The sequence below is a fragment of the Lactuca sativa genome, chromosome 1, assembly GCF_002870075.4.
Source record: "Lactuca sativa cultivar Salinas chromosome 1, Lsat_Salinas_v11, whole genome shotgun sequence".
NCBI lineage: Eukaryota > Viridiplantae > Streptophyta > Magnoliopsida > Asterales > Asteraceae > Lactuca > Lactuca sativa.
Window position 1 is genome coordinate 17217284 of NC_056623.2, and position 15969 is coordinate 17233252.

Genomic DNA, 15969 nt, shown 5'->3' on the forward strand with positions numbered 1-15969 from the left:
ATGAATACATTAAATCCAAATATATCTTCCTAAATTACAAACACAATTTTCGGAAATCACCACTCAAATTGACTCTTATTTGTAGAGACTTATCAAATTTCAATTCATTCATAGCTATTCTTCATACCCTTTCCAAATTCAATTTTATAAAATATATACAACTACAATCTCATTCATATGTCACGTTTTATTGAGAGATTGAAGGTTTACAGCATCACAACGTTCATCATCAAAGTCCATTATCGACAATCCTCCTACCTAATAAATGAAAATACTTTTGACACTTGTCAAATTCTCTTTCATTTTGACACGTGTCATTTTTTAGGATTTTTTATTTTGCACTTGTCATTTTTTAGGGATTTTAATTTTTTCTTAAAATAAATTTTCAAAAAATTCTAATGGGTTATATATATGTAAGGTTATCATTATATTAATTTGATAATAAGTTCTCATAAATGATTCAAACCATTTGATTTCTTTCATAAATGCTCCAAAAGATTACAAAGCATTATTGTATAAAATAATCAATGTTTATATATTCATATTAAATTTTTATTTTTAATAAACTCGTGTGATACACGGGTCTCACACCTAGTATATATATATATATATATATATATATATATATATATATATATATATATATATATAGAGAGAGAGAGAGAGAGAGAGTTAGGTTCAAATATTTTCACTACCTATTGTGTGCATGTATGATTGATTCTGGACTAATCATTTTAGTTATTTTAAAAAATTAATTAATGCATATTAAATGCTGAAGATGTAATTAATATCCATTATATCTTCAACATGTAATACGCATTAATTACTTTCTTAAAATAACTAAAATGATTGGTTCAGAATCACGTACATGCACACAATAGATAGTGAAAACAAAATAATCTAACCCTATATATATATATATATATATATATATATATATATATATATATATATATATATATATATATATATAAGGCTAGGTTATTTAGTTTTCTACATTTATTGTGTGCTAGAATACACCAATAGAAATTTAGTAAATTAAATAATTATTTAATTAAATAATTATAGATATTAAATGATTTCCATAATTATATGTATATTAAATGATATCCATAATTATAATTCTCTTTTTATGGAAACTAATTAAATCCGTCGTTAATGCCAGCAATAACTTTCTTTCAAAATGAATTTGCATCTAGGTTTTTATATGAGTTCGTACTTTGTTTCAAGAGTCAATCAATTAAAATACAATAAAGTTGTATGGAATATGAAGAACGAGAGTGTATTTTACTATAATACACTCTCATTCTGTTGCAATACACTCTCATTCTTCTAGATATGAATTTATTCTGAAAGAATATTATTGTTGACATTAATTACGAATTTAATTAGTTTCCATAAAAATGAGTTATAAGTATGGATAACATTTAATATACATATAATTAATACTAAATTCCTATCGATGCATTCCACCATACAATAAATGTGAAAAACATTTGAATATATATATATATATATATATATATATATATATATATATATATATATATATATATATATATATATATATATATATATATATATATATATATATATATATATATATATATGATGCATTATCAGAATCCTTAAATTGATAGGAATCAAATTTGTTGAACAAAATTATTTGCTATTATTTGTTAATCAATTGCATAGTTAAAAAGGGTTTGTAGATTACAAAAATGGTATAAGATTATATCGTTATTTGAATACTCAATTTAACATCATCAAACAATTTGAACCGACATTGACATCACAAGAATTTTGTTCTTTTTAGACTTATTTTATGTTAATAATTATATTAAATAATATAGTTTTATGAGTTTTGTCTATTTACTAACATGTTTTTATATTTTGAATATACATGTTTATCGAAAGTTTTAAAAAAAACTATGGTTGAAGGTTTGAAACTTTTAAAGATTAAATTGGTTTAATGTTAATTTTTAATTTGGGAATGATATATATATATATATATATATATATATATATATATATATATATATATATATATATATATATATATATATATATATATATATATATATATATATATATATATATATATATATATACTTTCTCTAATAAATAAAAATTATTTTGTCACATGTTATATTATTGTTGATTTCGTCACTTGTGGTTGTTTTCACATAAAAAATTTCCACTTGCCATTTTGTAATTTTTTTCGGTTTTATTACTTGGAATGTGTAGTATATATATATATATATATATATATATATATATATATATATATATATATATATATATATATATATATATATATATATAATGTTTTGTATTTTAGATAAGTTTTTCAATACTAAATTAGTTTAATCCTAAATAAAATATTAGTTTTGATATAGATATGAATTTTATAGTTCTAGGCATATAGTTTTAAATTTTGAATGAATTTTTTTTTTCTTTTTTATATATATGGTAGATATTTGTATGCTTGAAAATATGTAAGTTCATGCCTGCTCCAAGAAAAAAAAAGACGCAAACATTCAAATGTATGCAGTATTTTAAAAACGAACATATAAGAGAAAATGTGTCGTTGATAAAAAAAAAATACAATTCTCTTTTTGAAAAAAAAAAAAAAAAAAAAAAAACAAACAAACAACCGAACACCTAAAAAACAATTAATTCTTTTATTCTACCACACATTTATTTCGTGAAGCCCGTCCATCTATAGTTAGAGGACATTTCATTTAGCATCTTAACTGGAGAATAGAAACAAATTATGATCCATCAACTTCTTGGCTATCAAAGTATAATTATATCTCAATCTCAATATATTATCAATTCAAATAACTTGGATTTTGGTTTCTAATACACTGACTAGAACAGTTATTTACTATAAAACTCAACAAATAATAATGAGAACAAATTATATATATATATATATATATATATATATATATATATATATATATATATATATATATATATATATATATATATATATATATATATATATATATATATATATATATATATATATATAGGGTTATATGGAAAATGAATGATTAGGGCAACACATATTTGAACCAATGAAAACATGACAACACATCACTTCCACAATAACTTCCACAATACATTACTTGTGAAAAAAGAAATGCACACGTGTCATTTGATTATTAGTTCCGGTATATGTTGCCCTAGTTATTTGTTTTCCATAGAACTCACTCCTATATATATATATATATATATATATATATATATATATATATATATATATATATATATATATATATATATATATATATATATGGGAAAAGGGAATATACATTATAGCCCTACCTAAACTTATATACATAACCAATTAAACTGTGTCGTTTTGGGCTAATTACAACACACGATTGTTTTTCTTTTCCATCATCGTAATATTCTAAAATTGATTGTTTCCGCTATTTTCGGTTTTGGAGGATTTCTTACTTCTAGAAATCGATCATGTAGGTTAATTGAAAAAAAAAATTCATCATATTTGCAATTGGAATTGGCATGTTTGAAATCGCACAACAACATACAAAGGGTAGAAATTGGCATCCGTTCATGTTGTTTCCCACTCACTGCACTATCAATTTGTAATTGAAATTGCCCATTGGTTACCGAATTTTGCTACTAGTAGAATTTGTAAAGCGATTTTTGTATGGTTCTCGACTTTTGTTGACTGGTTGTTCATTCTCATTTGTTGCAGCTCAAATTTTCTACACCATATTCAACTCGTTACTTGCTGCTTACTGATTTCTGAAAAAAGGTAAAAAAATTTTTGTAAAATTTCATGATACATCTTGAATTATTTTTTCTAAATGTTGGTGAATGATGAAAAAAGAATTATGAACTTTGCTTGCATCCGTTCATGTTGTCTCCCACTTACTGTGCTATCAATTTGTAATTGAAATTGCCAATAAATTACCGAACTTGGCCTCTATTTCGTGCTATTCACTATGCTTTTTTATTTTATATTAATTATTGATTTTGTCATTGTTGCTGGTTATTTATTTTTTTCTTATAAGCAAACTATCATTTTGTAAATATCTTAGTTGGTAAATGATATTTTATAATTCTTGATTATTGTTGGATGTAATGTATAGTGAATGATGTCTGAAACCGAAGCAGATGGGAATATGGAAGCACATACAACTGAAGATGTTGATGCAAATGATTTGTTAGAAGCAACATATGAAACTGAAGAAATAAAAGATGCAAATGTTGAATATGAGGAAGATGGACCGAACAATGAAAGTATTTTAGGAAAGGTTTTCGATACAACCGATGATGCATATAACTTTTATAATGATTATGCATTTGTACATGGATTTGGTATACGTATTCATACCACATGCAAAAATAAGGGAACAAATGAACCTTATCGAAAGACACTTGTATGCGACAAAGAAGGTTTTAAACGGGAGGATGGTAATACTTCAATTGGAAATGAGAAAAAACGTCGTAGAGAAGTTAGGATCGGATGCAAAGCAATGTTTCGAATTTCAAAAAAGAAAGATGGGAAATGGTTTGTGGACTTGTTTGATGACACACACAATCACGAATTGAGCATGACACCAACAAAAGTGATGAAGCATCGGTCTCATGCGAAGTTCCACCGTACAATGGAATGTAAATCTCTCATGGTGGAACTTAATCAAGCAGGGTTGAAACCTTCTCAAATTAAAAAGGCTATTAATGCAATGAAAACCTCAAATGAAGTTGATGTTACTTCAAAACAATGTGTTGATGTATTATCTGAGCAACGAAAACACAACAAAGGAAGGGAGTTTTATGGACTAATAAAACATTTACAAGATAAAGCATTAGTGGATAATGATCAGTATTATGTTGTGGATTTGTGCAGTGATGGTTGTCCTAGAAATATTTTTTGGGCTGATGGAAGATCAAGAGACGATTTTACTAAATTTGGAGATGTTGTTGTCTTTGATGTAACTTATATGACAAATAAATTCAAGATGCCTTTTGCTCCATTTACTGGGGTGAACCATCATGGACAGTCTGTACTTTTTGGTGGAGCGTTGCTAGAAAACGAAAAGGAAGAAACTTTTGTATGGTTGTTTGAGCATTTCCTTAAATGTATGTTTAGCAAGTACCCAAAAGCTATTATTACTAATCAAGACAAAGCTATGGGTAATGCAATAAAAAAAGTGTTTCCAAACGCTCGACATCGCTTTTGTGCATGGCATATAAAAAAACATGAATTAGAGCACCTTCGACCATATGTTGCTCGTTATAGTGATTTTCAAGAATCATATAAAGAATGGGCAATGAGTGACACAATTGAAGAATTTGAAACTAGGTGGGAAGTTATACGTGATAAGTATAAACTTGAAAGCAATTGTTGGATAACTGATATGTATAACCAACGAGTACATTGGGCTAAAGCCTTCTTAAAGGATATTTTCTTGGCCGGTATGTCAACAAGTGGACGAAGTGAGAGTATTAATTCATTTTTTGATGATTTTGTTAACTCGAGTACCATGTTGAATGACTTTTAGTGCAATATGACAAAGCAGTTGCTTCACGAAGGGCCGCCGAAGAAGATGAAGATTTCAAGACTATGAACTCGAGGCCAGTTCTTTCCTCAAGACATCCAATTGAAGCAAAAGCAGGTGAGTGTTATACTAGAAAGGTATTTGAGATTTTCAAAAAAGAATGGATGGAAGCTACTAGCAATTTAACGCATGAGACTATAAGCAAAACTACAGAAAAAATCAAGTATCGAGTTGGACAATTGGACATTGACAAAAAATATTGGCGAATTGTTACCTTTTATTTGTCAAATAAGATCCATGTCACATGTTCTTGTGCTAAGTATGAGACTTGTGGGATTTTATGTAAACATATCTTATATGTGATGAAGAAAAGGCATGTTGACACACTTCCGAGTCACTACATTTTACCTAGGTGGACCCTTAATGCTAGGTACAAGGTGGGTAAGCGTAGTATCGGACTCGAAGAAATGAATAACGGAAATGGGGTTAGTGCTTACACTTTATGGTGTGTTCGTTCAAATTTTAATAAAGTAATTGAACAAGCAAAAGAGTCCCCTTCAGAAATAGAAAATGTCAATAACGTATTGATAAAGCTCTTACAAGATCAAGCAATACGGAAAAAAACTTTACCAGTTGAGAACGTATCTCAAGGTTCTTGTGTGAGAATTTCACAAGTTGATATGTTGCCTCAATTATTTGTCCGGGATCCTCTTGCTCCAACCAACACGAAAGGGCGTCCTAAAATTGCTAGTAGAATCAAGTCTTCTTTAGAAGTGCCAAAAAAACGAACATGCTCTTATTGTCAAGGATTAGGTCATTATGCTACTAGTTGTTCTAAAAGAAAGGTGCGTATAGTAATAACTTACTTTGTCATGATTTTGCAGTTCTTATATTTATATAATAATCTATTTATATTTTCATGTATCAGGTAGATGAATCGTTGCAAGAGAAACATTGATGGGATATGTAGTTGCTATGATTTTGGTTAATTCTACTCATTTTTCTAGCTTAGGTTAAGCATCCTTTTTTTAGTTTTAAGTACTTGTCTTTTTTCCAGTTTTGGACATAAATCGTGTACGTTGCTATTCTGGAATGAAAATGTTGAATGGTTACTACTATTATGTGTAAAAAAAGAAAGTACGGGGGTATTATTTGTAAAAAACAGAAGTACAGGGGTATTATGTGTAAAAAATGAAAGTACGATGCTATTATGTGTAGAAAACAAAAGTATGGGGGTATTACGTGTAAAAAATGAAATTACGATGCAATTATGTGTAAAAAATGAAAGTAGGGGGTATTATGTATAAAAACTGAAAGTACGATGTTATTACGTGTAAAAAAGGGAAGTACGGGGGTATTATGTGTAAAAAATGAAAGTACGTGGATATTATGTGTAAAAACTGAAAGTACGATGCTATTATGTGTACAAAATGAAAGTACAATCCTATTGTTGAAAGTATTATTTTGTTAAAAAGAAAATTGATTCAAGTATAATGTTGTTAATAGGTATAATGCAACAGTAAACTACTTCTACTAATCAACATATTCTTTTTGAGATTTGAAATAAGAATGTTATTATAATAAAAAAAAAACCCAACTAATGGTCGGGAATGTACATATTACAAACCGGAACAAAAAATGCCAAAAATATGACAGCACCATATAGAAAGTTACCAAATCCTTGCAACTAATTACAACTAATAACAATAAACTTATAAATCTACCAAACAAGAGTGATGAACATTAAACCCAACAATGACTGTTTTCCCTTTTTACCCTTCCTGCCTTGAGTTTCATAGTAGTCCCCAAATTACCTCTGTTGCCCCTATTGGTCATTGGTAAGGACTGTTTTCCCTTTTTACCCTTCCTCTTAAACCGAACCATAGATTATCTACCATAACGATGACCTGCAAAAAAAATCAATGAGGTTTTGAGAAAATTGTAACCTTCATATGTAAATTACTGGAGAAACTTATATCCACATGGAACCCATTCATTAAGACAAACAAAATAGCTAAACATTAGCAATAAAAATCTTTGTATGATAATTCCTTAAAATACAATAATCATGGTAAAATGTCCAACTTGTCTTTTACTAAAATGTCCAACTTCTTTGCCTCTTAAAATACCTTTCTCCTTGCATCTGGATTTCTATCCATCTAATATATATCAATTAAAATCTTCAAAAGACATGAATGCCCTTACAAGTGTTTTTTGATAAAGAAAATGATTACTTACTGGAGCTAGACAAGGATTGCAATATATCATGACTTTAATACGTTTGAGACTAAGATCCTTAATAAGTTGTTTCCATCCTTGATACAATGTTTCATCCACTTCCTAATTCCACCATAATTGTGATATAATTATTGTCTTTCTCTATCCTACCCAATCTTACACAATGCCAAAATGTATTAGCATCATAAAAAAGGGTAAAAGGAAATGAAGAGGCTGAAAGATTACCTGCAACAAGAATGCTGATAATGATAAATTGAAAGAATTCTCGGTTTCCTTAACTAAAATAGAGAAAGCGCCCATGTTTTCCAAAGGGAGAATTGACACACAGATAGAAAATTTTGTATCAATTTTCCCAGCTTATAATTAATGACTTCAATCGATGAAGGTAAGTGGCCATTGAAATTTCAATTGTCGATTACAGACTTCAACTGATACCAGATCGATGCAAATAGAACAAGAATCAAGGGGAAAAATCAGAAAGCTTCACTATTGAATCATTCCCCAACCATCTGTAGTCTTCTTTCGCCAAAATTGTTACAATTTCTTCAATCCAGGTCATGTCGTCGTTACTGACCTGGTGGATCGAAACCACAAATTAGAAAAAGGAAGCTTTTATGTTAGGAAGGAAGTTTAAGAGCCCAAAACCCGCACCTTTTCCGGCGATTTCCAGCTGGGCGGCATCGCTTGCGTCGTCGTTTCCCTCTCAATGATGCCGCCATCGGCGACTACCCTCCTCTTAGTTGTGTTCCCCTGACTACACAACAGCACAGTGAGATTGACAACCCATGTACGCTTGATATGCCCTCTGCATCTCAATTTCTTTCAACCAAATAACCTCAAATTGTGTTTCCTACTTCGATCCACTTCCATCTCCTCGTCTCAGCTCCTCCCTCATCACTTCTGATTTTTATGACCGCACACACCTAAACACGATGTTTGTTTTGTTTTTTCCCCAAAATTGGGGTTTTAATTGTAAAGCAGCAAACGATGTCGTTTATAGGGTTTTGTACGCAAGCTTATATAGTGCTGTAATGTATATTCCCTATCCCCTATATATATATATATATATATATATATATATATATATATATATATATTAAAATTCTTGGCCCTTAGCTATAGTAAACTTATTGCCTTTTGCCATCTTTGATCCATTTCTTTTTCCGATTTACTGTTTTGTCCCTTCATTTCCGCCTATTTTATGTTTGTTGTTTGCAGTGGGCATTTTATGTCTTTATATCAGTTGATTGTGTACACATGTTGCTTTACCATTCTTCACCGTTTTTTGGCCCAATCATGTTCAGATTTGTGTAATTTTTCTTAAAGCTTCTCCCGTTTGCACCGATAATCACTGCTTCATCTTCTTCTTCAATGTAAAACAACCAGGTATTCTTGCTCTGTGAGAGTCGTCCTCGAATTTTCCTTCCCCTAAATTCTTACATCGACTCAAATAACAGGTCAAAGATTAATACAGGAAAAAAGAAGCAACAGGTCACTTGTGTGTGTGTTGTGTTCAATCCATCGGAAGGAATACCAGTCGGAGGTCGCTTCCTCGCCGCCGATTATGTCAGCGTAACCTACTATGATGCTACAGCTCGAATCTTCCATGACTGACTCAATTTGGGCACACGTTTTTCTCTCACCGCTTCCACCACTTCCCACTGCTCCCTTAACATCGATTTCACCCTTCATTGCTAACTGCGAGATCAAAGGAAGAGGTTGAAGACAACAGATGTGTCGATGTTGTTGCTGATGGCCAGTGACGGCATCACTGGAGGGCAGGAATCACAGTCACTCACATAACGAATTGATGGTGGTTGAGGGATGGATGAAGCAGTTGGTCGGTGTCGGTGCTGTAACAAGTGAAGCAGCTCAGCATCGGTGGTTCTGGTCACTTAAGCGTGTAATTGTGCATGCGCGTTCCACCCGACGGCTGCTAGAATGTAATTTCTACTTATTTCTTCCTAAAATAGTTGGGCTCCATATTGGAAAGTTGAAATGGGTTTAATACACATCTCCAGGTGTTTCAATTTCTAAACAATTAAATCCAATTTACTTGATTTCGACTCTCTTTTTTTCATTTGGGATTCATATCTTCTCCTGTTGAAGTTTTCTCTTGTGATTTTTGTAGTAAATAATGATTTTATAGAGTATTATGGAGAAGGAAGCAAGTTTTACCAAAGAGATTGGTGGTGGTTGAAACAGGAATTGAAAGTGGAGGAACAATGTTTATCCAAGAGGTATCTCTGCTAACCAGGCATGAATAGCTTTTGTATTCACTAATAATATTAAAATTTTGTTGCAGGTGCAACCAAAGAAACGATATACCTAATTCATGAATTTGGAAAGAGAGGAGATATGACATCTGTAATGGTTGTTTTTTACTGTTGTCCCTTTTGGAAAATTAATATCCTCCTTATTATTTACTTATTTACTAAATTTTTATTATTTCATGATTTGCCCCCTATTCAATATTGTGATTTGAATATACTATTTTTTTTCCTTACTTTTGTTTCAGATTTGTAAATGTTAAGTGCTTTATTGTATATGCACTATAAGAACTAACTTAATCATACTAAATATCTTAGTTATTTCCTATTTTACCCCTGTTATGTAAACTGATTTTCCAGGTTGTTATCCAAAAATTAACATCCTCTTTATTAATAACTTATATACTAAATTTTTATTGTTTCCTGATTTGCCCCTGTAATCAATATTGAACTATCTAGATTTTTTTCATTTCGTTACATGAATATGTTAATTTCTTTCCTACTTCCTATTTTACCCGTGTTTTTATCATTATGTTTTCTATGATTTACTTTTATCACTATAGTTTGTATCATGCTATTACTTTGGAATCTGTATATGGGATATGTACGCATTGATATGCCAAGTAAAGCATCCTTCTGTTGATATCCAAAGTAGTCTATTTCGAGTCTTTTCTGTTTAACTGTTATGTCGTTTGATGACCTGAAATTCCAAATATGTTTGTTATTTCCTATTTTACCCTTGTTATGTAAACTGATTTTCCAGGTTGTTATCCAAAAATTAATATCCTCCTTATTATTAACTTATATACGAAACTTTTATTCTTTCCTGATTTGCCCCTGTATTCAATATTGAGCTATCTAGAGTTTTGTCATTTCATTAGATGAATATGTTAATTTCTTTCCTATTTCTTATTTTACCCGTGTTTTTATCATTATGTTTTCTATGATCTTTTTTTGTCACTATATTTTCTATCATGCTATTACTATGGAATCTGTATCCATCGATATGCTAAGAAAAAGTATGTGACTCCCTATCGTTTGACTACACGAAGTCCCAAATTTGTTGGTCACTTCCTATTTTACCCCTGCTATGTAAACTGATTTTTCAGAACCGTAATTAACAATGCTTTTGTATTATGTCTAACCTGCTATAATGGGATATCTGTGTATCATGAATATGTTAATTTCTTCTTTATTTCCTATTTTAGGCATGTTGCTCTCATTCTCTTTTCTGTCATTTTCTCTTATCACCATATTTTCTATTATGTTATTACTATTACACAAAATTAATATCCTCTTTATTAATTTTCGTGTAGCCAAACGACAAGGATTCATATATTTAATTTTTTTCTCTAATCACTATGTTTTGTCATTTTCTCTTATCACTATCTTTTCTATCATTTTCTATTATCACTATATTTTCTATACATGAATATCTTAATTTTCTTCTTATTTCCTATTTTACATATTTTTTTATTTTTTTTGTGATTATGTGACAGTTTTGTAACGGTTCAGAAGGATACAATGGAAAGGTTATTTTGGAATGTTGTTTGACTTTGCTTCATGCATTGTAGGAAAATATTTGGTCTTTAGGAATAAAAACAACTGAAATTGGAAAAAAGGAACCTCCATTACCAAATCTTCATCCAATGAGAGTACTTTTCATTATAACTATTAACCGGAGAAAATCCACCTTAGGTCTTGATTTTTCCCTTTATTTCACCATTTCAAGATTTTTCCTTGAATAAAGTCTCTTTGTTCTGTTTATTAATTTTTCTATTTTCAATATGTATATTGATTGTTTTTATAGTCTTTATTTACATTCTGTATTAGACAAATGGAGCTCCAACTAAATAAATGCAATATTTTTCCAATATTGACCTTTTTCCCTTCAACAAGCATTGTAATAATGACTTTGGCTAGCAATATTTCTACATATTGTTACACTTAAACTTATGTTGGATATTTTGTTTAGTAATCAACCATATAAAGATATCATAAATCAACACGGGCTCTTATATAGTTTTGGATCATAAATCCCCGGTTTAATTAAAAATTGAAACTTCATGAATGTTGCTTTATATTTACAACAAAATCATATGTATCTAGGTCGTCAATTTAATCATTTTCTTAGATTTAACATAGGTATCAGAAGTATCAAGCGAGTTTTGGAGGTGTGGAAGAAGACAGAAAGGCTAACTACACTGATATGGTAAGAAATTCTCTATAATTTATAAGAATGCTTCTATTGACAAAAACAACTTAGAATCCAAAAAAATACACAAAATATAGATGATATTGTAGCAAGCTGCTGAAATTATTTTATTATGAGATGAGAAAATTAAAAAAATTTATTTATTAATCATCAATATGGTATAAATGAAATTTGATTCTTACTCTTACAAATTTCAAATAAAATATAGTTGCTAGGTTGAAAGACTTCCAGCACAGCTACAACCTGCCTTTTTGATCGGTTACAGCCAGAGCCACATGCAACATCCTAATAGGATTGTTGAATTGAAATTCAATGGAATTGCAGGAACTTGCTTTTAGTTCTTCATTATTTGTGTTAGATAGGTTTGAGTGGTTGTTGTTTTAATATATTGTATTTTGGATTAAGGTTGTTGTTTTAATATATTGTATTTTGGCTTTGTAATTGAGATTTCATTTTGAAATAGGACTAGAAATTTTAACTGGCTGATAAGCAATGGGGCAACTTTTACCACTTAAAACTTCATGCTAACAGTACCAGTGTTGTAGTTGAGTGTGTGAATGGTAAGAGAGTTTCATTTAAATAGAAATAATATTGTGTCTAATTACCATCTGATGTCCACATATTTTCTTCAGGCTTTCTATGCTTTGCGTTTACGGGGCTGTTCATCATATGAATCCAAAAGGACTTAAAGACGGTGACAATTTCAAGGCAAGCTATTTACAATTTTTGTCGGATGAAATATCATAGTATTGAAAAGGATAAATTGTAGGAAATAGAAATATATGTTGTTCTTGATAAAAAAAAAAAAAAAAAAAAAAAAAAAAAAAAAAAAAAAAAAACATCTTTTTTATTTCCTTATTTAATAGATGTATAACCCTTTCTTTTGCATTCCTGCGAGTACGTGGTCGTCTTGATCCCCTTCTGACATATCTCGATATTTAAAATGTGATCCAGTTTTTTTTTAAATATTTATACGTTGCTATTTTATAGGCGGTAAAATTTGTGTTATTTGGTTGTTTATAAAAAGTACGTCACTATTTATTCTTTTTAATAAAGAGATTCATTGTTTCTTGTAATAATTTACATTGCTATTGTATATTTTTTTTTTTTGGAACTTACATAATTGGTGGTTTCTAATGAGCATAATAGATACCTGGCATATATGTTGTATTTATTTTATGATGTCATCAAACAAAGTACATTGCTATAATAAATGCAATATGATGTATTTACCATGAACATGGATATCTAATATCATATATGCATTTTGTAGGCTCTTGCTTTCATTTATTTTTTTACCAAATTAGTTAACGTTGAAATTGTGCCATACACCTAAGTATGATAAACAAGGTATTGTAATTGGAAATGTCTTGACCAAGGTTGTATCGGATTATGACATCATGAATGATTTGATGAGTGCTGGTTTGCATAGGTTGTGGAAATAGAGGTAAAGTGTAACATTTTACTTTTGTTTTACTTTTTTTTCTAAATATTCTTTCATTTGTTTATTAGGGCTAATTTATGTTCAGAACTACTTCAAGCAAATGTAAGTTGCTTAAAACTTTTATAGTACTTAATCTCGGTTTGATAAAGAAATGGAAAAGATTTGCAAAAAAAACCCAACCATGCAAAGGAATGGAGGTCTTTCAGATGCAGAAGTTGGATCAATCAGAGATGCTCAGTCATTGCTACAAGTTCTCATTTTAGTATTTTTTTTTTGGCTTTTTTTTATTCCCAAATATAGAGTCGAATGCCGTAAGTGGTTCACTAACCAACCATGCCTCTGAAACAGGTGGTTAGTACACCTCTCAGTTTGTTGAATCAGATTAATAAATATATTGCACCGAGATTGATTCCCAGTTTAATATCGACAAAGACACTGTGCTGATGCTCGACATGTTCGATATGATGCCGGAAAACATGACAGCAGACATGAAAATATGCAACAAGATCGTGCAAGACCATCCAACACCATAACAAAAGCAGCATCAACCACTTCTACAACATCCACCGCTTTTGCATGCAGTTCTGTAATGAAAAATTATCAACCACTTCACAACATCCACAACTCTGTAATGAAAAATTATGTAACCGCCATCTAATGAATGAATATCTTTTAATCCATATCCTATCATACAATCCATACATCAAACAACAAAGTAATTTAAAAAATTATAAACATACATATACCATCTAACCCGCGCGCAGCGAGGGACTTGCATCTAGTTTGAAATTAAAAAAGTCATCTCATCATTTGGAATCAATTATTTTTCAATATGTATTTGGTTTGACACAACATTAATCTTTATCAAAATAACTTTGAAATGTACATTCTAGCCTCCAATAATCCTATTTTTAAAAACATGGATGTTACACGTGGGCTAATCGGAAGAAAATCAACACCCTTATCTTTTTTTTTCTTTCGAAAAACTCTTATATTTGGCAGGTATTTTTTTTTTCTTTTTTTTTTGGAAAAAACTGCTAATTCAAAAAATAAAAAAAATAAAAAGCTTTTTTTAGAAAATAAAATAACGTTTATTTTTAATTAGAGAAACCACATATTGACATATATAATGTATTTTTTAATTTTAATATGATATTATCCCTTTAATCAACAACTAAATTTAGAAAACAATTATATGTTTATGAACTAAAAACATAAGCCGGTACTTAAATTTATAAGATTTCCCGTAAATAAAATATAATATATAATTGATATGATAATAAGAATTCAAATATATATACCTTATAAAGCATTTTTGGTCAAATGTTGAATTTTAAGTCGTACAAACATACACAATACATTTGTACAATCAATTTATGCATTACAAAAAGAGTAGAGTACATATGATCAACAGTTGAAAATGTCAAATCTCGTATCCCCTATTCTTAGGCTATTTTGACCCGGTTCATTCCTTATCATCGTATTTTCCCAAATCTCGCAATTTTTGTTCACAAATCTTGGATATATATCGCTGATGTTTCCATTTCTAGGGTTTAATTCATCTTTCAGCATTCAACCACCATTGTCACACCCGTCGCATGGCGTGGGTAAACGGCTAGTATATATATATATATATATATATATATATATATATATATATATATATATAGGTTATTTTGTTTTTTACATTTATTGTGTGCTAGAATGCACCAATAGAAATTTAGTAAATTAAATAATTATTTAATTAAATAATTATAGATATTAAATGATTTCCATAATTATATGTATATTAAATGATATCCATAATTATAATTCTCTATTTATGGAAACTAATTAAATTCGTCGTTAATGCCAGTAATAACATTCTTTCGGAATGAATTTGCATCTAGGTTTTTATATATGAGTTCGTACTTTGTTTTAAGACTCAATCACTTAAAATACAATAAAGTTGTATGTAATATGAAGAACGAGAGTGTATTCTAATAGAATACAATCTCATTCTGCTACAATACACTCTCATTCTTCTAGATATAAGTTGTATCTAATATGAAGAACGAGAGTGTATTCTACTAGAATACACTCTCATTCTGCTGCAATACACTCTCATTTTTCTAGATATGAATTTATTTTGAAATAATATTATTGTTGACATTAATGACGAATTTAATTAGTTTCCATAAAAATGAGTTATAAGTATGGATAACATTTAATATACATATAATTAATACTAAATTCCTATTGGTCATTCTAGTACACAAT

The 15969-nt window shown here is 29.5% G+C and overlaps 1 protein-coding gene and 1 long non-coding RNA gene across 6 annotated transcripts; both read left to right on the forward strand.

The window, feature by feature from the left end:
* Positions 1-4136: 4136 nt before the first annotated feature.
* Positions 4137-6501, forward strand: LOC111910470 (protein FAR1-RELATED SEQUENCE 5-like). The gene is made up of 3 exons (XM_052765195.1): positions 4137-5460; positions 5547-6388; positions 6472-6501. The coding sequence occupies exons 1-3, from the start codon at positions 4137-4139 to the stop codon at positions 6499-6501; spliced, it is 2196 nt and encodes a 731-aa protein (XP_052621155.1).
* A 2514-nt stretch (positions 6502-9015) lies between these two features.
* On the forward strand, positions 9016-14390 carry LOC111910480 (uncharacterized). Of its 5 annotated transcripts, none has more exons than XR_002856544.3 (6): positions 9016-9167; positions 9239-9724; positions 9913-10021; positions 10087-12263; positions 12475-12826; positions 12899-14390. It is a non-coding gene; the product is annotated as an uncharacterized LOC111910480 (long non-coding RNA). The 5 variants fall into 5 exon arrangements; XR_006188220.2 differs by having other exon boundaries at positions 12730-12826; XR_006188224.2 differs by having other exon boundaries at positions 9239-9802; positions 10087-12826.
* The last annotated feature ends 1579 nt before the right edge of the window (positions 14391-15969 follow it).

Excerpts from the sequence above, each read along its gene's own strand:
- LOC111910470 (XM_052765195.1), top strand. The coding sequence starts at position 4,137 with ATGTCTGAAACCGAAGCAGATGGGAATATGGAAGCACATACAACTGAA. Across the intron at positions 5,461-5,546 it reads AAAGGATATTTTCTTGGCCG|TGCAATATGACAAAGCAGTT; the intron begins GTATGTCAACAA and ends AATGACTTTTAG. Across the intron at positions 6,389-6,471 it reads CTAGTTGTTCTAAAAGAAAG|GTAGATGAATCGTTGCAAGA; the intron begins GTGCGTATAGTA and ends TTCATGTATCAG.